General features: G+C 40.3%; 1 protein-coding gene across 1 annotated transcript in view; it reads left to right on the forward strand.

Moving 5' to 3' along the window:
- fat3b (FAT atypical cadherin 3b) overlaps window positions 1–23,956 on the forward strand; it is a 110,309-nt gene that overhangs the window by 34,347 nt on the left and 52,006 nt on the right. The window contains exons 11-35 of the mRNA XM_072445647.1: window positions 544–615; window positions 2,205–2,341; window positions 2,750–3,025; window positions 4,394–4,604; window positions 4,744–4,958; window positions 5,419–5,577; window positions 5,704–5,825; window positions 5,905–6,087; window positions 6,401–6,515; window positions 6,641–6,904; window positions 7,975–8,325; window positions 9,044–9,217; window positions 9,515–10,045; window positions 10,781–11,145; window positions 11,792–11,945; window positions 13,078–13,185; window positions 13,266–13,449; window positions 14,083–14,303; window positions 15,228–15,680; window positions 16,129–16,263; window positions 16,345–16,732; window positions 17,961–18,157; window positions 19,849–20,002; window positions 20,676–20,909; window positions 23,346–23,524. Coding sequence (XP_072301748.1) covers window positions 544–615; window positions 2,205–2,341; window positions 2,750–3,025; window positions 4,394–4,604; window positions 4,744–4,958; window positions 5,419–5,577; window positions 5,704–5,825; window positions 5,905–6,087; window positions 6,401–6,515; window positions 6,641–6,904; window positions 7,975–8,325; window positions 9,044–9,217; window positions 9,515–10,045; window positions 10,781–11,145; window positions 11,792–11,945; window positions 13,078–13,185; window positions 13,266–13,449; window positions 14,083–14,303; window positions 15,228–15,680; window positions 16,129–16,263; window positions 16,345–16,732; window positions 17,961–18,157; window positions 19,849–20,002; window positions 20,676–20,909; window positions 23,346–23,524 — 5,582 coding nt within the window. The remainder of the gene's footprint in view (window positions 1–543; window positions 616–2,204; window positions 2,342–2,749; window positions 3,026–4,393; window positions 4,605–4,743; window positions 4,959–5,418; window positions 5,578–5,703; window positions 5,826–5,904; window positions 6,088–6,400; window positions 6,516–6,640; window positions 6,905–7,974; window positions 8,326–9,043; window positions 9,218–9,514; window positions 10,046–10,780; window positions 11,146–11,791; window positions 11,946–13,077; window positions 13,186–13,265; window positions 13,450–14,082; window positions 14,304–15,227; window positions 15,681–16,128; window positions 16,264–16,344; window positions 16,733–17,960; window positions 18,158–19,848; window positions 20,003–20,675; window positions 20,910–23,345; window positions 23,525–23,956) is intronic.

Below are 23,956 nucleotides of genomic sequence, written 5' to 3' on the forward strand. Positions count from 1 at the left end.
TATTCAGTTTTCATGTTTGCAATGGCCTAACTGTAAATGTAACTTTGCCAAGACATTACTTTACAGCAATTTGTTCCCATTTTAAATATCTGTCTGCATTGAGATATGTTTACTGCATTTAAGAAAGCCACACCACTGAACCATGTTTAATTGCTTAGATAATTCTGTCATTTGTTCTTTCAGGCTTAAAGGTAATCACATTGAAGCCTCTATTAAAACATGTTTAGCTTGCTTAGCTTAGCTGTTTAGTATTCCTCACATCATTTTACTGCTAGTACAAGAAGGGGTGATGGTTTCTCCTCTTAAATCTCCACTACGAGCTCCGATAATAAATTAATCACATCTTCTACGCTGGGCTGGTGTATTCTGGGGAAAAAGCCAACTTCTATTACATAATAGCGGAGAGAAATGTGAAAAGTCTCAAGAGGTTGTCTTTTAAGAGTGCTTTTAACAAATGATTTGGACCTTAGATAAAACAGGTATCTGTCATTATTTAAATATTTAATTGTATTTTCCTCTCTCTGCTGCTTTGTCCATGTCAAGGAGGACGCCTTGCCAGAGAAATGTTCTACATCCCACAAAATGCATGTGGAAGGAACTGCTCACTTGATACAGGTCTGGTCAAGGCCAATTTTTACAAAACTTGAATTGCATGCTCTAGATTTGGACAAGTTGGGGAAGTTGAGGAAATTGGGAACCAAAAACTTGTAAACCCAGAGGTAGAATTCATTGATTTTGAGTTCCGTCTCCTGTATATAATTTAATAATACATGCTGCTCGCTTGAAAGGGGAAACGTATGAGGAAATAAAATTGTTCAGACCCAATGAGCTCACAAAATATATCTTCACTATAGTGGTTCATACCTAAGGCTGTCACAAGGCAAACTGATCAGGAAACTTTAGTCTGAAAACTTTTTTTCTATTCAGTATATTTTTATTGCCGCACAAACTGTATGAAAAATCCTATTTGATTGGACTGTTCAGCACCACGGACAGCGCTATCTATTTTTAATGCCATACCATGATCTTTACTACTTTGTTAGTATTCTGTCTGGGTTTTGTCATTCGACCAGACCACAAAAACAATCATGATATGTTTCGAGGCCATTTTTTCAATATACTTGCTGAACTGTTGCTTTCTCCCTGAACTCCCTCTCTACACAAATTGGGTGTTTTGAATCAATTTCCCAGAGCTCACTTTATTGCATCCGGAAATACTCAGCTTGGCTCCCTCTGCCTGGCCATGCTTAGGAAAGGCATGCAACTTATTATGTGTGACAGATCGTAAGTAAGCTGCACCACCTGAATATGCTGTGATAATTCCTATGACCGTGATTATATCCGCTTGTTTGGGATGCTACTCTGATTTGTTTGGGAGATGATAATATGAAATTACTGTGACAGTATCCTGACATCCTTATTTATGCTTCCCTAGAACGCACCATCAGGCTTGATACTTTCTATGATTTTCTGCCTAGACTCTACTGGCTAATTTGTACAGATTTATAAGCTGTGTCTACAGCTGAAAACAATTTGGATAGTCTCAAAGTAACTATGAGGCATCGTCCTGCCCCTAGAGTCCCTTGTTTCTGTCTGGCACTAAATTGGATATTTCTTCGGTTTCATTGGACAGTTTTTTTGAATACTGTGTATTGACTGTGTACAGTGTGTGTTCACTCCTAGTAATATCAACTTCCTTTCTTTAGTAAAATGTTAAAAGTAAATCCCAGTGGCTCCAACTCAACACGCATCAGTGACTCTGTGAAAAATGCCCAATCAGTATTCATACGCCGAGAAGTGCCCGAGCTCCTAGATATCTCCAGAGAGGAGCGGGAAGGAGACGAAGGATGGCACTGAATACCTAACATGTATCAATCGTCTTTCTGGCTCTAATCTAACACAGCCCCTCTAAACTACACTGGTCGCCGGTGGAAAAGACCCGGCTGTAGATTTTTGATCTCAGAGATGGTTGTGTTTGGAAGTGATAAGACTGATGTTTGTGTGGCTGTTAGCGGCTCTCAGGGCAGTGAGTGCTACATTGTGTAGCAGTGCAGTTCATTTTATTTCACAGAGCCCCCAGCCTCAGACATAGGCATCTAGCCAAAACAATTACACAGTAATAACTTAGAGCACCTGAGTTTCGCACGTAGACTGAATACTTAATGACCAAATCTCATACGTGTCTTTTTGGGTCTCGCTTGCAGGGAGCTTTGACATGCAGTTTGACCTCCAAGTGGGGGTGGGGACTCTGGTGGTGGCCAGGCCCCTGGACGCAGAGATGCAGTCGGTGTACAACATGACTATCCAGGTGACAGATGGCAGCAGCCTCGCCACGGCACAGGTATGCACACTTCTGATTTGTTATGCACTGGCACCAGTTCTTATACGCTCATGACCCACATCAAATTAAATTATTGTTAGTCCTTCCCAGGGAGAGTTGTTTACTGTCATCTGTCATCCTTCCTGTGCTTGCATTTTCTGAAATGATCTCTTGCTGACTATGAAATGTGCTTTTGTCAATCCCCGTTCTGCTCATGAAGCCTTAGCTGCCCCGCTAGGACTGACTTGAAAGGAAATCCCTGATAACAGTGGATTAATGGGATTAGCCTTGCCATAGAAAGGTTGAGTGCAACAAAGCTTGTCCACAATATTGTTTTACAGTGTAATACTCTGACCATAAATCATTTCCCAGAGTCTAGTAGTTTCACCTTGTAGCCCCAAAACATAAACAGACTTCTTTTTGATTTAGGTTTTCATCCGGATTTTGGACAGCAACGACAACCCTCCAGTATTTTCTCAGTCTGCGTACGATGTGAGTGTGTCAGAAGATGTTCCCGTGGACACTGAGCTTCTGCGTGTGCGGGCGACAGATGTGGACGAGCACGCACGTTTGAGCTTCTCCATTTACAGCTCAGTGGATCCTGCCAGTATGAGGCTGTTCAGAGTAAACCCTGGGACGGGGGTGGTTTACACTGCAGACAGGCTGGACTATGAGGCGCGGACACAGCACATTCTCACTGTCATGGTAAGATTTGTCTCGCTAAAGAAAAACAAACTCTATGACATAATAGAACAACAGACACACGTGAATATGTGGTTTACCATTACTATCATTGGGTACATTTACATAGCCAGCAATAATCAGATATCTAGAAAAATCAGATAAACCAAAAATGGTTCACAATTTTGTCACAAATGTGTTTGTATTTGAAATTTGATGATCAAAAACACTTGGTGACATGTGTCAACTGTTGTACTTGGAAGACAAAGTACTTTCAGTCTTCAACATTTTCTTATTCATTTTTGTCTTTGTCACAGTAGTTTGCCTTTTAGGGCTTTATTTGTGATTAAGTCATCAATCAAAAATAACTCAGATTGCCGATAGTCACATCAGATGTAACGTTTACATGATATTTCAATAATCTGATAACACTAGAAATCAGACAATGATCAGAGTTTGAATACATTTAAACAATTCACAAAGCAAATGCATTAAATAATACATGTTTTCTGTTATAAGCACATATGTTAATGACTTGAATATAATTGTTATTGGTTTATTGACACTCGATATATTGATATGATATATTGATAAACCATTTAGAAAGGCCTTTAAATTCCTGATAAAAAGTTCACTCATGAATTTTACTCATGATTTGTGATGAACTAATTACATTAAGCAACCACTTAACAATAAATGAATCAATATAGTACATGTTATATCATGAACATTGGTGTAATCCCTCATTTGTTCAGGAGTGATTCATCTGTCGTCATCAGGACACGGTTTTTACAAGTGAATCTTTTTCCACAATATATCATGAACTGTTTTTAATGCTACAAGCTTCAATACATTGAAAATAATGAATAAAATACATGTGTTTACATCTCAAAAACATCATATGCATTTATTTTCAATTAAGATGAAATACATTTGTAAATTAATATCTAAATAAAATAAGGTGTCATGGAGCCAAGCCTTGATAAATACATTAATGCAAGCATGTTTTAAATTACTATTAAATAATTCCATCTAATATATAAACATAAATATGATATAGTTTGCTTCTTACTTTGACCACTCTTCCTTGAAGTCACTGCACTGAGAAATGGTAGCATCACTTGCTACGGTACAAATTCTGCTTATCCTGCATTATTATCACGGGAATAACAGTCTACTCCATGTTTCATTTGGTGTATTTTTTTGTACTAAAAATAATCTTCCCCACACCTGGCTTTACTGTGTGCTGACTATCCACGTGTGTCCTTGTGCTCGCTTCCAAATCGTGAGCCCTTTGGCTGCTCCGTCTGCTGTGCTAATTTTAGCTCATTTCAGTTATTGCCCCCTACAACTTACCATATTCATCTCTGATTTTCCCTGATGTTGCCCCAGGTCAAGGATCAGGAGTTCCCATTTAACCGTGACCTGGCGCGAATCCTGGTTGCCGTGGAGGACTCCAACGATAATATCCCTTACTTTACCAGCACAGTGTATGACGGCACGGCCTACGAGTCTTTCTCTGTAGGCACCTCTGTTCTGCAGGTCACAGCTTTAGACAAAGACAATGGGATTAATGGGAAGCTTGCATACAGCATAGAAGCAGGTACAGAAGCAAAAATAAATCATTATTATTCGCATTTGTCAGCTGTTATTATCATATTTAGCCTAAAGAGAACAGATTTATGTTTGCTAATCAGCTTTTTGGATTTGTCAGTAAATAATGCGGTTGCTATTCCTCGCAGGTAACACAGGCGGTGTGTTCAGCATAGATAACGGCACAGGCCTAATATTCATTGCCCGGGAGTTGGACCTGACTGCTGTTAGCTTCTACACCCTCACTGTTCGGGTCACTGACAGTGGATTTCCTCCTCTAATGGCCACAGCCACAGTCCGCATCGCTCTGACCCTCTCAGAATTCTCCACACCCCAGTTCACTCAGAGGGAGTACCAGGCTGAGGTAAAGACTTGCTTTTGCAATCAAATCAACCATAACATTATTTCCACTCAAAGGTGGAGTAAATAGAGGGGTTTGACTGCTGCATGTGAAATTAACCTGATTTATAAGAAGTGCATGGTGGGAAAAGCACTTCACACACACACACACTGGAACTTTAAACCGCTGGAGATATATCAGCTCATACCCTTATTTGAAAGATGACAATAAAGCTTTTTTGTTGATTTTTTTAAACTATAAACGATAAACTCAATATTGAAATTTTGCAGAACAATTTATACAATATTATCTTGTTAATATTTCCCACCTCTAAAGAAGTTAAATAAATAAAAAAACAATGTTGTGGAGGGGACGCTGGTCATATCACATTATAAACACTATTAGTCCTTATATTATGCCTGATTAGTGTTAATCTCTAATATTCATGTTATAAGTAGCTTTATTTATGCTTGTGCATGTATAGATCATGGAGAACAGCACCATTGGAACCCATGTGACCACGATTAGCGCTATAAGCCGCTCCTCTCTTATTTATGACCTTGGCCGAGGCAATGAAGATAACTGCTTCGACATCAACCATCACACCGGTGTAATCATGACTCGCAAACTGCTTGACTTTGAGGTACGTAAAATCCCTTGATTTTATTCACCTTGTGCCATCAATGCTGTGAATGATTTTATCTTAATATATTCAGACAGATGTGCGAAAGCCACTTTATGCTAATGGCAATTTTGTTGTTTTTGGCAGCAAACAGCCTCTTACCTCCTCGTGGTGAACGCTTTGAGTATGTCTGGAGTAGAAGCCAGCACTTCAGTCCTCGTCCAGGTTGGAGATGTCAATGACAGCCCCCCTGTATTTCAAAAACTCACGTACGTTTCCATGGTGAAGTTACCCCAGGCTCTGATGTGTGTGTCCTTAAGACCCTCCGCATTTTGACTTATTTTCCAGGTATGTTGGTGTAATCAGTGAAGCGGCGCCGGTCAACAGTGTTGTTCTCGGAGAGGATGGAACACCGTTAGTCATCCAAGCCACTGACATGGATCGTAATCACAACGCCTTGTTAGTGTTCCAGATTATAGATGACACCGCGCGCATGTTTTTCAGCGTGGACTCCGGGACGGGGTCGATCCGGTAAGACAGCGTCAACACAGCAGCAACAGCTACGACTGATTTACCCCGACTTAACCGTAAACCCCACAGGGAAAATAGGATACAAGATACTTATTATGGAGCGTCAAATGAGTTAAAAGTTAGGTGTAATTGGCATATCCACAATATCTCAAACTTTGTCTTCCGATGGTGTATCACAAATAATTTCACTTTCAAAATCACCATATGTACTAATGAATTTAAAATGTACCTTTTCTTTAATATATTTCTTATATTTTTTGAGTGACTGCATACTTAATAGCTAATATTGACCTTTCCGATTCTTACTTTTCAGGACAATTGCCAGTTTGGACTATGAGACCTTCTCTGATTTCATATTTCGAGTCCACGTCCGAGACAGCGGCCAGCCTCCTCGAACTGCTGACAGCCCCGCCCAAGTGATCATAAAAGTTGGTTCATGTGTAATCTTTCCAAACCATAAAGACATTTTCACTTGCCTGTTTTGATTTCTTGGATAGACTTTACTGCTAAATTGTTTTGCCCTTATTAAATCTCAGTGCATTTGCTGTCTTAGGTGATCAACATCAACGATTCACCTCCAAAGTTTGCTCAGGACAGTTATGAGGCTGTCCTCCTTCTGCCGACTTATTTGGGCGTTGAAGTTTTGCAGGTTGAGGCGTTTGACCCTGATATGACCTCTGAACCCGACAGCTCCATGACATCACAGCTAATCTACTCTCTGGTCGACGCTGAATATTTCTACATTGAACGCTACACTGGCATTGTGACCGTCGTAAATCCTAACCTCAATAAAGAGCGCTACCGTTTCAATGTAAAGGTGAGTTATTGGCCCTGTACGGCTGAAAGTTCCACACCTTGGACAGAATTTCAATTAGGTTTTTTCCCCTCAAAGCTTGGATAGAAAGGAGACAATTGGTCTACAAGAGCTTATAAAAAACGATTTCCTCGGGGAGGTCAGAGAACAGCGTTAGGTGTCTCCCTGTCGACTGGTTGTCTGGCTTGTTAACAGAGTTTCTTCAATGAGCTCCTTTCATCCCGTTGCCCTTGTTGTTTTTAGTATAACGAGCAGAAAGGGCAATGTGTGAGCTGTGATTATGAATGCTCATTAGGATCCTGATTAAGGGCTACAAAAGTCTGGCAAATAGGACTTTTCAATAAGACCTCCAAAAATGAACCGACCTCCAACTTTTAACACAGCATAATGTTTAGGTATAAAGTATGATCATCATCAGACTAAAATGACCCTTAAATCAATCTAAGTAAGGTCTACTCAGGGCAATCCAGTCATTCGGGTCCATAGCAAAAGAAGGTTGAATTCTATGATCTGGTCAAAGGTTTTTAGAGTGAATACGTTTTGCCACTCATCCAAGAAGCTCCTTCAGTTCTGACACAGTTCTGGGGCCGGTTTAAATATATCTCTGAAACAAGAAGCGATCTAACACACGTAGTTGTGGACAGTAAGGAGCTTCGACGGTCCGTGCATTGCCTCAGACCCAAACCAAAATAAGGGAAACAAACTATGGTGTGTTTTTCAGACAGATATATAAATCAGTCCCTTTCCAGCGCTGCATCAGAACTGAAGAAGCCACTTGGGTGAGCAGTGAAACATATTCACTCGAAAAATGTTAGTCCAGTTTAACCATTGTTTGCGTCCTACATTGGGTAGGGCATGTAAGGGAAAATGCACTAAAGATTATGACTAAACAAAGGCAAAACAAAACCCTGAAAACTAGGATTGAAACCTAGGTTCTGTCACGACTTTCTGTATGGAGCATAGAATTTCTCCCCAAGTTCCCATACGCATAAGTCTCCCCCACCACGTCACACTCACTTTGTACACCAAACTAAAGATGTACAAAAAACAATGTCACTTGTTTTGTTTTGAAGGTTTGGGATGGCCGCTTCTCCAGCATGGCCTTAGTGACAGTGCTGGTCCGTGAGGCTCTGGACAGTGGTCTTCTTTTTACTCTTCCCATCTACTCCGCCTCCATCCGCGAGAACACGGCTAATATTAGCACGCTAACTGTGGTAAATACCATCAGCCATCGTCTGAATGAGCCACTCAAGTACTCGCTCTTGAACCCCAGTGGGCGATTCGAAATCCGGCCGACCTGTGGAGCGCTGTTGACCACAGGGAGGCCCTTCGACAGAGAAGAGACTCCAACCTACACACTGGTGGTGGAGGTGCGGAGAGAGGAGGAGGTCCTGAGGGTGGCCAGAGTCACTGTGCAAGTGCAGGTGAGTTTGTCCTTTTTGAATTAATGCAAATGCAATTATTTGACAATACATATGTATTTGAAAAAACAATGGATTATTTTCTGAGCCATATGGACGCTCTTTCTCTCTCCACACAAGGGGAAAATCATTTATTTATTCAACTGTGCCTTTTTAAACATGAATTAGGCCTATACAACATGCAAGTAACTGTAAGTGTACTAAATAAAACCATTCAAATAATCATGCTTTCCAATATAACTCACATATTTTGTTTGCCATAATCAAACCTATATGTGTGAATGTATGTGTATATGATTTCTATTGTATGGTTGTTGTTGTTGTTGTTGTTGTTGTTGTTGTTGTTGTTGTTGTTGTTGTTTTTTGATCTACCACAATTCAGGACATTTCTTCAAACTGTACATAACTTCATATTAGAATTTTTCGGCATATGTTGTAATATATTTGACGTTGCAGATCAATGCATTTTTAAACATACACACTAATTAGAAGTTTTTGGTCAAAGGTCAAATTTTTGTGAACGCTATTAAGACTTCCACACTCTCTAGACTGGACATAGGGCACGTTGGTGACATTGTGTTTTCCAAAACTCAGTTGATCTCTGACATCATGTTTTGCTCTATAAGTTTGCTTTGTAACCTATATCCACTTTTCAGAACAGCGTCATTGTGTGATTCATTACTCTGAGCACGCCTCAATAACCTTACACTGTTCTCTTCAGGTGGAGGATATGAATGACAATGCCCCTGTGTTTATGAATCTCCCATATTACGCCACAGTCCAAGTGGAGGCCGAACCCGGGTCGGCCATCTTCACTGTCTCCGCCTCAGACTTAGACAGTGGAGTGAACGGAGATGTGACCTACAGCCTGAAAGAGCAGCACAGAAACTTCCAGGTACAATGTCATTTTAAAACGGTTAAAAAGTCACTTATGTCACTCACAAATTATGCAAAACACATGTATTAATCATGTTAAAACTCAAATTCTCGTATATATTATGCCATGTATGTTTAGTGGTAAACTAGTAGCACTGGATGAAAGTGAACACAAAATGAACAATTACCAAAAAACGAACAGGGACTTTAAATTAAATTATTTGTTATTTCATGTATAATCTGTTTTATTTTTTAGTGGCATTAAAACTCAGAGGTACACTGCCCATGAAAAGAACATATGTGATGCTGTCTGCAGGTGAATCCAGTCACAGGAGAGCTCACTCTGCAGCGAGCTTTCGAATCGGATCTGTCTAACGCCGAGTATAAACTGACCGTTGTGGCCACGGACAGAGGATTTCCCCCGATGTCCAGCGAGGTCGAGGTGCCTGTAAATGTAGTGAACAAAGCCATGCCGGTGTTTGAAAAGTCCTTTTACGGCGTCACGGTCCAAGAGGACGTGTCCGTCTTCACCGCCGTCCTGGGCATCAACGCCTCCACTCCTGAGGGTCAAAATGTCATCTTCACCATCACCGACGGGGACCCTTCGCTGCAGTTCGACATCGGTTTCGATAGTGGCATCGTCTCTGTGATCTACCCGTTGGACTACGAGACCAGCCAGTATTACAGGCTGACAGTGAAGGCGACAGACATATTGACCGGCGCCAAGTCCGACGTGGACGTGGACATAGTGGTGCTGGACGCCAACGACAATCCGCCGTTGTTCCAGAATAATTCCTACTCTGCCGTTCTGTCGGAAAATGTCATGATTGGGACCACAGTTTTGCAGGTTTGCATCTCTACACTGTTGCAGTGACTACGTGCATGTACTATTAGACACGCAAGAAAGGCAGCGCATGAATAATGTACGTTTTTACATATTTCATACTATCGACTGCTTAGACATATACAATGAACTGTACATTTCTTTTATTAAGATGGTTAAAGCTTGAGTGCCTGATTTTTGAATTGCGAAAGGAAGAAGTATGTACTTAAATCTAAATAATACCTCGCTCTCACAATACTTTGCCATACCATTAACATTCATATACATTCATTTTTAGGTGCTTGCACAGCTATACTTGGGAAACTATTTTTATTCTCATTTAAGAGAATTAATCGCAGCCCTAATTGTGCAATCCCATAACAGTCATTACCAAAAGACAAACTAATTAAACTGATTAAACTCTAAAAATCCTATGATTTGCTGTGATGCTGTTGAAGAAGAACACTGCTTTTGTTATAGTTTCAAAATAATATGTATTATTTTCTATTTTAGTTTACAACATCTTAACTCTATATGTGTGAAACAAATAGTGGAGGTTTTCAGTGGAAGTGGAGAGTAAACCTGCTGTGAGAACTGTCCTCTTGCCAGAAACTGGAATACAAAACTTAATTTATTTTTTCCACTTGCTGTTGCTGTACTACTTTAAACTGCATCTAAAGAAACAAATCAACAGTTTTTGAATAATACATGAGCTGCTTTCTCGCTCGCTCAGACTCTCATATCGTGCTTGTTCTGTAGGTTCTCGCGCTGGATCAAGACACAGAGAAGAATGCTTTAGTGCGTTATCAAATCCTCTCAGACATTTACAACAGCTCAGACTACTTCCAGATCGACGGCAGCAGTGGCCTCATATACACTGCTCGTCTCCTCGACTACGAATTCATCCAACGATACAACTTTATCGTGCGCGCGACGGACAGTGGCGAGCCGGCCCTCAGCAGTGACGTCAGCATCACAGTGGCTGTAACAGACACCAATGACAACCCCCCGAACTTCAGCCAAACCCTGTACGAGGCCTTTGTGAGTGAGCTGGCGCCGAGAGGACACTTTGTGACGTGTGTCCAGGCCTCAGACGCAGACATTTGTGACGCGAATAAGCTCAGGTATTACGGTTACACTGTATTCAAGCAGATTCAAAATGAACCCAGTCCATTTCAAATCATAAGCAACAAGATTTTATTCACACAATGCTTAAAGCAACTAGTGCTGGTTTGGATCACTGGAAAACATAATGCTTATTGTGGCACTTGGGAAATGTAAATTTATTAAAAAAATAAAATAAAGTGTTTTATTTAAGTTTTAACTCAAGTGTGTGATAAATGTATTACCACACTTTTGTTTAGTTTATGACATTGTTTTGGCTAATCTCTATGGACATTTTGCACTGCTGCCAAAAACATGGCACATTAAGTAAATAACGGCCACTTTTTCCCCCTTTGATCCCGAGCCGTCCGCATACAGCCAATCCATTAAAAGAGTTTGTTTAATGCAACTCAAGCTGCAATTCTGTTGCTTACTTTTCTTGGAAGTTGTTGGATGTTTCGTGCATCAATAATGAATAGTGATGATCATGTGTTTGCACTGTTGCATTAAAATAAGGTTACGTGCTGTTTGCTACTGATGCCAGTCTGCTTTAAGTGCTGAAAGTTCACATTTTTAACTAAACTTTTTGTCTAGAGATGCACTATTGTACTTCCGACCGTTGTTTATCAGAAAGCAACATGCATTCAAACTTTTTACTGCCTGCAGGTACAGTATCCTCTCTGGAAATGAGCGCATGACTTTTCTGATGAAGGCAGATACAGGAGAGCTTACCCTGTCTAACAAGAGGAGACAAGGCATGAAACTGTCCTATCAGCTCAATGTGTCCGTGTCAGATGGAGTCTTCACTAACACGGCTCAGGTGAGAAGCCCCAATCATACTCTCATTTACTTCTGTCAGATCACAAGATGTTTACTTCATTTTGGCGCAGATACGGAGTGGCCTGTCTGTTGACCCGTGACTAAACGTTTAAAACATGGTGTGTTGTGAAGTCTGCTGCTCCACCGTTTAATGTTCCTGAGGTTAGCATATGTTTGCATCGGTGCAGATTTGTTGCAGACAAGCTGACAAAAAATGCCAAACATAAATGTGAAAAATACGCTTGCTAGCTTTACTCGATGTAAATTACAAAACAATATTTAATCGTTGCTATTACATTATTCAGTCTAATCCTCCATATCAACCGTCAATCTATTCGAAAGGCAAAAACTGGTGTTTCCCGACATTAACTACAAGATATCACAAGCGAGTGCCTCCGTGCCGGGCTAGGGCTGTCAGACTTTAGATGTTTAGTTGTTTAATTGGCCAATGGTGTTTTAGATGATATGGATTCACATTAGCAGAAGATAGAAGGCATGGAGTGAGCCAGCTGAAGATTTGTGAATCATGAGTTTTTACATCTAAATACAGTTTACTGGTACTTTTCTGTAAAAATAGTTGTTTTTTTGTGGGATTGTAGTTTTTTTGCAAGCCTTTTGGGTCAGATAAATGGTCATATAATAGATTTACTGAGAGTTTTGAGAGTTTTTACCAGTTTCATTGTCCCCTTTAGTCCACTAATCAAACAGAGCATGTCCTTTAGTTGACCAAGAATTAGTCAATTACGAAACTGTCCTTATGCCAGTTGAAATAAACCTAAATACATATAATAAAGATAATAAATAAAAGGGAAATTGGTATCCAACATATTGATTATCACCGCAGTGCAATTATTTCGACATGACAGAATTCTAATGATTTTCCATATTGACCTGATAAGGACAAACTATTATTGATTGCTATTCAGTTCTAGTTCAGTTATATTTATTGCTTGCTAGTGACAATTATATTACGGAACATTTGTAATCAAATAATTGAAGTGGAGTGAATGAAGTGTTACCATTTACTGTATTGCCATGTGTGTATTCCATTAAGCAGCTGTAAAGTGTGTATGTCAACAACATATTATGGGCCATTTAACTAGAAATTAAGTGTTTTTTCTTTTTCTTTCCAGGTCATTGTCCGTGTTTTGGGAGCTAATTTATACAGCCCTGTCTTTAGCCAGCGGTTCTATCTGGCCGAGGTTAGTGAAAACGCACCTCCAGGCTCAAGGGTCATCCAGGTACACAACTTATTTATTTTGCTCTGTACATACACTGCTGTAGGCTCAAACTCATGGTGCATGCTTTGCTTGTACTCCAGGTCCTGGCGACTGATGAGGACACGGGATTGTACGGTCAGATCACATACTCCTTTGTGAACGACTTGGGCAAAACGCAGTTCACTATTGATGCAGCTGGAGTTATAGCTTCAAATCAGAGGATGGACAGAGAAAACCCCCTGAATAAAGATCTGGTGCTGACTGTGATGGCCCTGGACGGAGGAGGTGGGACTTTAATTCTAAAAACTGCACAAAATATCTTAGAAACTGAGTGGTCTGAGGTAGAAAAAGGAGGTAGAAAAAGGAGGTAGAAAGAGGAGGTAGAAAGAGGTAGTTTCTGGCTATAACCCCTGACACTTTTTGTATAATTCAACTACAATAATTCAAAGAAAATTACAGGTCACAAATAATGACAATGACATCTGGAAGTTTTATTTTGCTGAATTTCTATGGTAAAATTCAAGACAGTTTGGTCCTGTTTTAGTCCTGGGCCTCGTCCATGTTTAGTCTGGGTTTAGTCATAGTTTAGTCACAGTTTCCATGTGGTGTACAATTAATACATGTTTACTATGCGTGATGTGAAGATGCAATATGAGATAATATAAGATTATGCTTCAGACGTGACTCAATCCCATAATAACTCCCTGCATCATATGTTGTGTCTCATTATATCATGTCTAAGCTTCATGGTATTTAATTTGTTTTATTTTGACTTTTGATGCATGAAAAATATCAAAGCTGGGTCTCACAGATAAAAACACTTCTGTGGCATATTTGAAATAATAGAACAAAGTCAGTTTAATATGTTTCATGTATATTTGAGTGCTTACTTCTCAATTCCTTTGTTCTCTGTTGCAGGCCGCGCCTCTTTCTGCACAGTCAGGGTGGTCCTCGTGGATGACAATGACAATGCCCCCCGGTTCAGGGCAGTGGAGTACAGGATGAGCATCAAATCCAACGTGGCAAAAGGCTCCCTGGTCACTCAGATCCAGGCCACAGACCCGGACGCCGGCTCTAATGGACGCGTCACCTACTCCCTGTACAGCGAGGCGCGGCTCTCACTGGTCGATGTGCTGGAGGTCAGTGCATCGGACGTTTGATGGACTTTAATATCAGACTTTTAATGGCACAGTTGCATTCGCACCGGGGCATTTGATATTATATTAGGACAGCACGTTGTGTTGCAAATCTATTGTGGCATACTCGAGCCTGTAACATGTATTTTATCTAGTCCACATGTGGAATTAGATAATACATAGATAATATAGAGATCGACCAATGGGGTTTTCAGGGTTGATGCAGATTGTTTAGATCCAGAGAAAACAGTATGTAGGCTCGATTTAGATACATTTCCCCAAATGATGACCACAAACGCATCCACCCATAAGAGTGCAGCGTAGTCCCGTTTTGTGCACTGTCGTCCCGTCCTCTCTAAAATAAAGTTTTTTTCTTCACACAGCAGGTCGTCTAAAACTAAATATTGGCCTATGTTGGAGAATTAAAACCGGGGTACCTGATTTTTTCTTTGGAAATGAGTACATTTTCCACCAAAAAAAGGTTGTAAATGCAGCTGTTTGTGAAAAAATACAACCACTATGCATTGTCTGCACAGCCTGGTCCACCCCACTTTCACTGTGTTGTCTGAATAAAGCTATTCTAAAGCTGTGCATGCAGCTGAATATTTATACATGTGGATATTACTCATGTGCCAAAGGGTTTATGGGAGTGATGTACTAGTTGGACTGATATATACCTATTTCTGGTTTCAGCTAATCTTTAAGGCCAATAGCCGACAAGATAAAAAGTGCCAAAATATATCAACCAAACAATGTATTAGAAGCTAGTACCATCACCCTGTCAAGGGACAACAGATGGGACATTACCTTGTAGCTAAAATCTTACATATTTATCAGTATGAACTAATGAATTATCTTCATGAATGTACTGTCCCTTCTAATAAAGACATAAGTGATATTTTAACACATACTTCCCCCTTTATCCAGGTTGAGGCGGACAGCGGGTGGATGATGACTAAGAGCACAGTGGACCACCTCCAGGGGACCGTCCTGTCTTTTTTTGTCAAAGCTACAGACGGTGGCTCTCCCCCAAAACACTCTCTGGTCTCGGCCTTTATCCACGTGGTCCCGCCCGATGCGTTTGTCCCTTCCTTCAGCCAGCCACAGTACTCCTTCACCATCCCAGAGGACACTGCGGTCGGGACAGCTCTGGGCTCTGTCTACATGGCCGCGGGACAGTCCGGCTTCTTCACTGCTATAGCCGGAGAGACAAAGGACAGTAACCAGGAAGGGACTTTTTTAGTGGAGAAGGATACCGGCTTGATCAGATTGGTCCTGCCTCTCGATTATGAAGAGGTCAGCAACTTTAGATTCAAGGTTTCCGCGACGACTAGAAGAAACCTGATTGAGGCTGTGTCTACTGTGGACGTGGAAGTGAAGGTTAGTTAGTGATGAAGGAGGTTAATTTTCTGTCTCAGGTAGCTCAGCCCCATAATATTACAGATCTTATCGTTAATTGTATTTATTTATACAGGGAAAACCCAATGAGTAAAGCTGTTTTCCATGGATACCGAACACAACACAGAATAAACGACAAACAAACACAGTATATCCAAATAAACACAATTAAAACATTCATTAAAATTAACAAAAACAAACTGTACATAAAAACACATTTACACATACACTATGAGATCAAATTATATAAAACAGGAAGAGAGCAAAGTTGCTGAAAGGCTTTATTCCTGTCTCTCTGTCGACACATACTAAATAAGCTTTTACAATAAAGAAATAATGTAGAAGAAGATTGATCAATTCCCTGCTCTATTGTACAAAACTGTGACAATAATAGCTGTATTCTTTTTTTTTTTCAATTTTGCATTTCCAGATTCTTGACATCAATGACAACAGACCCATTTTTGAGACAAACCCTTATGTAGCCACTGTGATGGAGGGCATGCCTGTTGGGACCAGGGTGGTGCAAGTACGAGCACTCGACCCAGACTGGGGCGCCAACGGACAGGTCTTTATTTGTTCCACCTGCCACGCAATATTCTGCAATACGACATGTTGAAACTGAATACACTGTATGTTTTGATCACAGGTGACGTACTGCATTGGGTCTATTCTAACCAATTCAGAGTTAACGAAGGAAACTGGCCCCTTCACCACCGGGGACCGAAGAGCCTCATTTGCCATCGACAGTAAAACGGGCTGGATCACCACGTTGACCCAAATGGACCACGAGTATTGCTCCAGCTATAGTTTTGAAGTTGTGGCCTCGGATTTGGGAGAGGTGCAGTCGCTGTCCTCCACCACCGTTGTGACCATCACCTTATCGGACGTCAATGACAACCCGCCCCAGTTTGAGCGGGAGTTATACCGAGGGGCGGTGAAGGAGAGCGACCCGCTGGGGGAGGTGGTGGCTGTCCTTAAAACCAGGGATCGTGACGGGACGGACCAAAACCGAATGGTCAGCTTTTACATCACCGGTAAGAAAATGACCGCACGACGCCCAGGTAATCAAGCTTGATATACTGTCGACTAAAGGCATCACTCACTGTGCAGTTAGATTAGGTTGAGCTACTTGGGAATTAAACTTTGTTCTCAATGAAAGTTTTATTAAAGGTCACTTTCTAAATTAATTCCTATATTACTAACCTTTTCCTTTTTATTGGTGGCCTAATTTCTATATTAAGTGTCACACAGCATGTTAAATCCTCCAAAGCTAAGGCAAAAATGCACTTTCTAAATTGAAAACTGTATCAACTGCCAAGACCATGCTTTTCACTGCACTTTGCAAGATCAACAAGAAAAGTATTAGTCAAAGAAATATAATAAATGTAAAGTACAATAACTACTAAGGCAAATTAAAGATGATAGATGTGGATCCAAACATTGCTTTGCATCATTGATTCTCGTCACAATTTTTAAATAATACGTTTGTCCATATTTCAATATTTATGTGTGGTCGAAATACAGAAAAGAAAAAAAAAAATACAAAAAAATACAAAAAACATACTCTTCTGTATTGTATCTGCACAAAAACTCATAGTTATCTACGTTCCTCACCTGAATTAAACTTCAGTGTAGTACTGTACAACATCAGTGTAAAACAAGGTTAAGGACATTAAAGGCAAGCTCGTCTTTTGTATTCATGTTATGTTTCTGAGCGTGGCTGTGATTTAAAACAGTGATAAAGCCGTTGTCATAAAAGGTCAATTTTTATGCTTTGATAAGCTGCTACCTCAATCTGCGATCAAACTTGTGAAGATAGATGTTTATTGATTGGGACCTGCATCGTGTTGGCAGCTGGAGAAAAGGAGTGGATGCTTTTTGAATAGACAAAACTGCCTTCTGCCAAATATAATGAAATCCCGGGTCAGACGTTGAGACACAGAATATAAATACAACCATAATGTAATTCAAATCCAAATAAGTGAATACAAAACACATAATCATGCAATACAATAGCATTTTTAATTGTCATGGAAACAAAGTTGGGATTGGAAAACTTAACCATATACTTTCAGTGTACTTTTGTGTATATCAGATCAAGCGATACGGTCTTCATATAGTAATAAAAGTGGGTGCAATCGTTAAAGGCCGCATCAATCTTAATTTAACTTTGGTATTATTAATATTAGTTTATTTTCTCAGAGTCCAAACTTTTCCATAGCATATGTTCAGACAGATTCAAGCTGTGCGTTTCTCCTCTAGGGGGGAACTTGCGAGGCGTGTTCGGTTTGGCTCTGGTGCAGGGCGAGTGGAAGGTGTACGTGAGTGGGATCCTGGACCGGGAGCAGCAGGACTGGTACCTGCTCAACATCACCGCGAGCGACGGACTCTACGTGGCTCGGAGCGCTGTGGAAGTCACTGTCATGGACGCCAACGACAACAGCCCCATCTGCAACCAGGTCCGCAGCCACGCTCAGCAAACACAGAGCAGACACAGAGCAGACGGGGCAAACAAAAGGGGAGGCAGGTGGTGATGAGGAGACACTAGAGCAAAGTCTGCGTTGGCAAATCTATGAACTGCTTTTAATCCTTTAATTGTCTCTCGCTACTTTTTTGATTTACTGATTTTATCTTTTAGGGTTTTTGTTTTTTTATTGTCTGTTTTTATTACCGTTATGTTATGTAAATTGTCTTTAAGTGTCTCGAAAAGTACCAAATAAATAAAATGTATTATTATCATTATTAATATTATTATTAAAAAAAGAACATAAACTGCTGAATTTGATATATTAAATACAAACACAATTCCAATCATACTTCAATAAATGTGACGTTATCATTTAATCCTTAACATTGATTCTTTGAGTGTTAGATTTAGTTATAAAGTTATTTTTGACAATTTTCTCTTTTTTAAAATTTGGTTTAAAATAAAATAAAATTTAATTAAAAGACGCGCTACATCAAAAAACCTAAAATAAATCACATTTTGGAATATGTAATAACATTTAAAACATGTTTAGTGCTGGGCATGGGTTGGTTTAGTCTTTGCTTCAAGGGACAATGTACAGAAACATTCATCTTAAAAAAAAGATGTTCAGCACCAGATTAAATTGCGAGTTACCATGCACAGTTTCTGATTCCATCTACTGCCGAGGCGCTCGCAATATTCATCCACTGGCAAGAGTTAAAACTATCATCCGGGGTCGATTAAATGCATCCATTTTACAAAACACAATCTAGGAATGAGTCAGCAGTTCAACTTTCCAGGTTTGAATATTAAATTTGGCTTTGCTCTTCGAGATATATGGAAGAAAAAAGAGAATTGAGCCGTGCAGCTCTCGGACTAATCCATAATGCTGCCATTTCAAATCATTATTGGAGGAAGTCTTTCGCTTTTTATTAAACTTTTACCAATTCTGTTTGAAATCCGTCATCCCTGTCTCAGCTCTTTAGTGTTTAAACTGGCCATAAAAAAAAAAAAAACAGTGGAGGAATCCATTTGGAATACTTCTACTATCAGTGTCAGTGAAGATGCAAATGAAAAGTAATGAATGATTAAGTATTTGGGAAATGACTGATAGTGGATCGATGGAGGTTGATTTTGCACCTCCAGAATGTTCGGTTTTGTGGATTATTCCTGTTTTGCATGGTTCAGTAACAGGTCATATGATAAATACATTTCCTTCACATTTGCACTTCCATTTAGGTTGACTTTTTGGGCATTTTGGCGTTGTCTAGCACAGTTTGTGGCTGTGACATAAATAATCACAACTATCGATTAACAAATACTATTGACATCCCTAAATTGTACTTAAATAGCCTCAAAGTGCACCACAGGTTACGTTTGATGCTAGATTTGAAGCAGAGGGTCGCCATGTCACGTCGTATGTGTCATCTAAAACTGCTTTGTACTGGAAATCAGCAATTAACACTTTTAGTCAAACCGTTATAGCTTTTGATCGGTCCATAGTGTTTTAGTCTACGTGGGTCAGTCAGGTCATTTTCAAAGAAGCAGAGAAGCAGAAATGGAGTCAGAGAGGGTAATTAACTGTACAGAAAAGGGCAGCATATTTCTTCCATTGAAGCTTTTGAGCAACTTATTTTTGTTCTTCTTCTGGTTTAATTTTTTATCTCGTCATATTTAATCCAGGCTGTCTACTCTGCGTCTTTTCCCGAGGACATCCCCACTAACAAGGGCATACTGATGGTGGGAGCAACAGACGCCGACTCAGGATCGAGCGCAGAGATCCAGTACTCACTGTTTGGAATCGGTGTGGAGGATTTCTACATGGACGCCAACACAGGTAATCTGAACACACCCTCCACTACCTCTCAGAGGGGCACCATGCTTTAAACTTTGGTTTTTAGTTGTAATTTTGTTGAAAACATTGATCGCACATATTTAGCAACTAAACACTTCTACTACTTGTATATGTATTTCATAGTATAATTATACTATATAATTATTCATATTTTGCTTTACGTTACGTTAAGTCTATTTAATAATTATGTATTACATACATATATGTGTGTGTGTGTGTGTGTGTTTTTATATATATATATGTATATATATATATATATATATATATATATATATATATATATATAGTACATAAAATATATATACTATATTATATGTACAAAAGTGGCTATGACTATGATTGCATACAGCGCATACCACAAAATTAATGGCAGGAAAAGTGACTTTACCATAACTATCTTTGACTATAATTATGTACAGCGCAGCAAATGTACAATATTAAATGTCAGGTAAAGTGCTTGTGAATTGTACCAGAAATAGTTCACATTATGTGACAGTATTGCACATATTACTGCAGGTGGAGGACACACGTACAGGGCCAGCAGTGTTAGCAGTGTTCACTAAAGTTATTGAAGCTTTTGTACGACAATGTCTTCCTGTTAATACTGCTGATGACCATATATACAGTAGACTAATCTTCATGTTGTTATTTGTAGGCGAGCTGCGTACAGCCACCACGATAGACCGTGAGGTGACACCCAGCTACCGACTCATCGCCCAGGCAACAGATGGAGGAGGCCTGTTCTGCCGCTCTGACATTTCCCTGAAGGTGTTGGACGTGAATGACAATGCACCGTCTTTCTCCTCCTCTCATTACATGTCAAGCGTGTACGAGAGCGCGGCGCCCAAAGCTTTGCTCACGCGCCTCCAGGCCAGTGACCCAGACGAAGGTGAGACCAGGGACTGGTGAATACTTCATCTGACAAATCATTTTCACAGAGCAATGTCGTGCCAGTCCATCTAATTGGTTGTTTTCACAATTTTGTAAAAGTCAAAAAGTCTTCTCATAACTTGCTTTAAGGGTTTTATTCCTTAACAAGTGATTTCCCAGTTGCAACGATGAAGCAATGGATCGCTCTTATTTTTTGGGGCATTATTGATTGACAAAAAGATCCACGGTTTAAGCCCCGGCCCTGCATTGAATCTAGGATAAGGAGAAACCTGGGGTCTTTTTTGGGAACTCTTTTTTGGGAACCTCGCACTATTTAACTTGACAAACTCTTTTGCTTTGCCTGGAATGATCCACAGTATAAATGTCTTGCTCATGTGTTTAATTAAGAAATACCTTCTCGGCAGGGCCGGCCCAAGCCTTCAGGGGGCCCTAAGCGAAAACATTTTTGGGGGCCCCTCACCACGTCATCAGAATCAGTTTTATTGCCATTGACAGTGAACAATTCACATATGGGAACTTTCTTCAACGCAAACAAAGCGCACCAAAACTCCAGGGCATCTGTTTGCCAGTTAGTTTATTCTCAACACCTCACAAGCTCAAATATTGATAACTTAAATCCCACAATGCAACTTGGTATTCCGCTGACATCACCTCTACTCCCTGTACAAATAACACACGTCCCAGATATGTTTTTGGGTGTATTTGTGGGCGTTAAGGGTCGACAGCCACATTAGCACATTAGTTTAAACTAATGAACAGGGGGGTCTGGGGGCCCTCCCCCAGAGATTTTCAGACCTTTTTTGGGTCTTCTGCTGCATTTTAATGTGGTCCAGCCGGCTAAAGTAAGAGTAAAATGTTGAGGTTGTAATGCTATAAAATGATGATGTGATGAAACTGGGCCAGGAGAAAATGACTAAAGCCAGTTATTAATATACAATACAATAATTGGCTATGAAAAATAATTATGGTCAAATTGATTCATTTTAACTGAAAATGTAAAATTAATAGTTATCCTATCTTTTACTGCTCCCAACTGTTCCTTCTTGCCAAAGTGACAAAACAAGTTATATTAAATTAAACAAATGGCATAAGCATTGCTTGATTAACAATTAACACTGATAAAACAGTGCAAACATGTTTTTCCCAGAGAATGAACAGAACTAGAAGTGAAGGTCCAAACCTAGCTATAGTAAAGAGACTGCGTTTCTGCAACTTTGCCACTTTTATATAAAAATGTATAGTATTATTCTATAACAGATGTCATTTTAATATGTCTGGTTATTTTTTCACTGTCAATTTATTATAATTTATAACAAATAGTCTAATGATGCTTTTTAAATAAATTTAAATGTTTTATTGCTCTATTAAAAGTTAATTACAATATAAATGTTTGTTCTAATCAGAACATCACACACTGGACTCCTGCATGAAACAATGCTGCGATGTGATTGGCTGATGGACCTTACACGCATAAACCTTTACGTTCCTCTTATTGCACTTTAAGAAGTCAAAGTAAAACAGACATCACGAGTCACGATTGATCTCACACATGGTGATGTGAGAGAGATGGAACGCAAACTCAAACCCGCTCATCTCTGACTGAGGCTGCTCAGGGCTGCACACTGTTCACTCCAAAGTCTCACGTCAGAGGTTCTGGACGAGACGGCGCTGGTCCGGACCGGATCTCCGCCTCTTAGTGACCGGGGCATAGACGCCGCCTCACCGGCCTCACCTGCAGCTAACACTCCTGGGCTGGTGTAAATGTTAAGCTTATTATCTTTCATTCACACATATTGTGCGCGGGGCAGAGCTCTCGTCGCCTCCAGCCTGATCGAACTAACGTGACAGAATCGTGTTGTTTCAAACAGCAGCATTAACCGTCTCTTTGTAAGAGAAGTTCAATACCTGGAAAGTGTTGTTGAGTTTGCAGTTTCTTTACATTGTCAAGAAGTTTCTTCTTTCGTTTTTCGACATCGGGGGATATATTCCTCTGGACATGAGGACCACGCAGGGACCACGTTCTGTTGTGTTTATGTTTTGCTCTCGTTCTGCTCGCGCACAATGAAGTTGACCAATCAGCGCAGGTTTGGTGTCTTGGTTGCCAGATTGTCATTACAAATAAATGCGGTTTGTGCGTTATATTACCGCTGTGTGCGCTGCCGCGCCAGCAGCGCTACTACACTAGTGGCTCACGCTGCGCTTGCACTTCGCATAAAACGGGTTGCCAGATTGGGGGCCCTATTAACGCCTCGGGGCCCTACGCGGCTGCTTAGTTCGCTTATAGGCTGGGCCGGCCCTGCTTCTCGAATAACTTCAGTTCATGCTGACGAGCAGGTGACACACCCGCCACAGAAAAGTTACATAGTGCACCTTTAAGTATGTGATGTAGTTACTTTTGTGCTTACATCATATTCAATCTTTTGTAAATACCCAGGTTTCAATCGCACCATCGTCTACTCTTTGGTGGATTCTGTCAGTGGTTTCTTCTCCATTGACCCTATTTCTGGAGTGGTCATTCTGGAGCGGCCTCTGGACAGAGAAAGCCGCGACTCTTACCGCATTCGAGTTCAAGCCACTGACCAGGCGGGACAACAGGGGGCGCTGTCCTCTCGGGTTAGTGGCAGTAGATGTACTTAACACTCTGATATTATGCATTGTGCTGGCGTAGTTCCTTCTGTCGAGTCATTTTAACACATCAACATCTCCATAATGTTTGTGCTGTGCAATCAAAGGTAGATTATGTAGATATCAATCCGTCTTCCTGGCCATTTGCCGTCTGTTTTTCAGTCCTTACGCATGACTAGAACACAGACCAATGAATAAAAACATGTTTGTTGACTGCTGGGATCAGATAATAAAGCTAAGATTTTAATTTAGATAAGTCCTCACAAAACGGGATGGGCCCATGAGGAAGGTTATAGAGAAGGAAACATAGCTATAGGAGAAACCTAAAAAGGGCGATAAAAGCGAAAGATAAGAGCAGCTCAGGCCTCACTCTAAGGTCATATCATGGCTTTATGGCAAGATAAATCTGTCTTTTTTTTT

The sequence above is a fragment of the Eucyclogobius newberryi genome, unplaced genomic scaffold, assembly GCF_026437365.1.
Source record: "Eucyclogobius newberryi isolate DKJ021-1_F unplaced genomic scaffold, fEucNew1.0.hap1 SCAF_15, whole genome shotgun sequence".
Classification (NCBI taxonomy): Eukaryota; Metazoa; Chordata; class Actinopteri; order Gobiiformes; family Gobiidae; genus Eucyclogobius; species Eucyclogobius newberryi.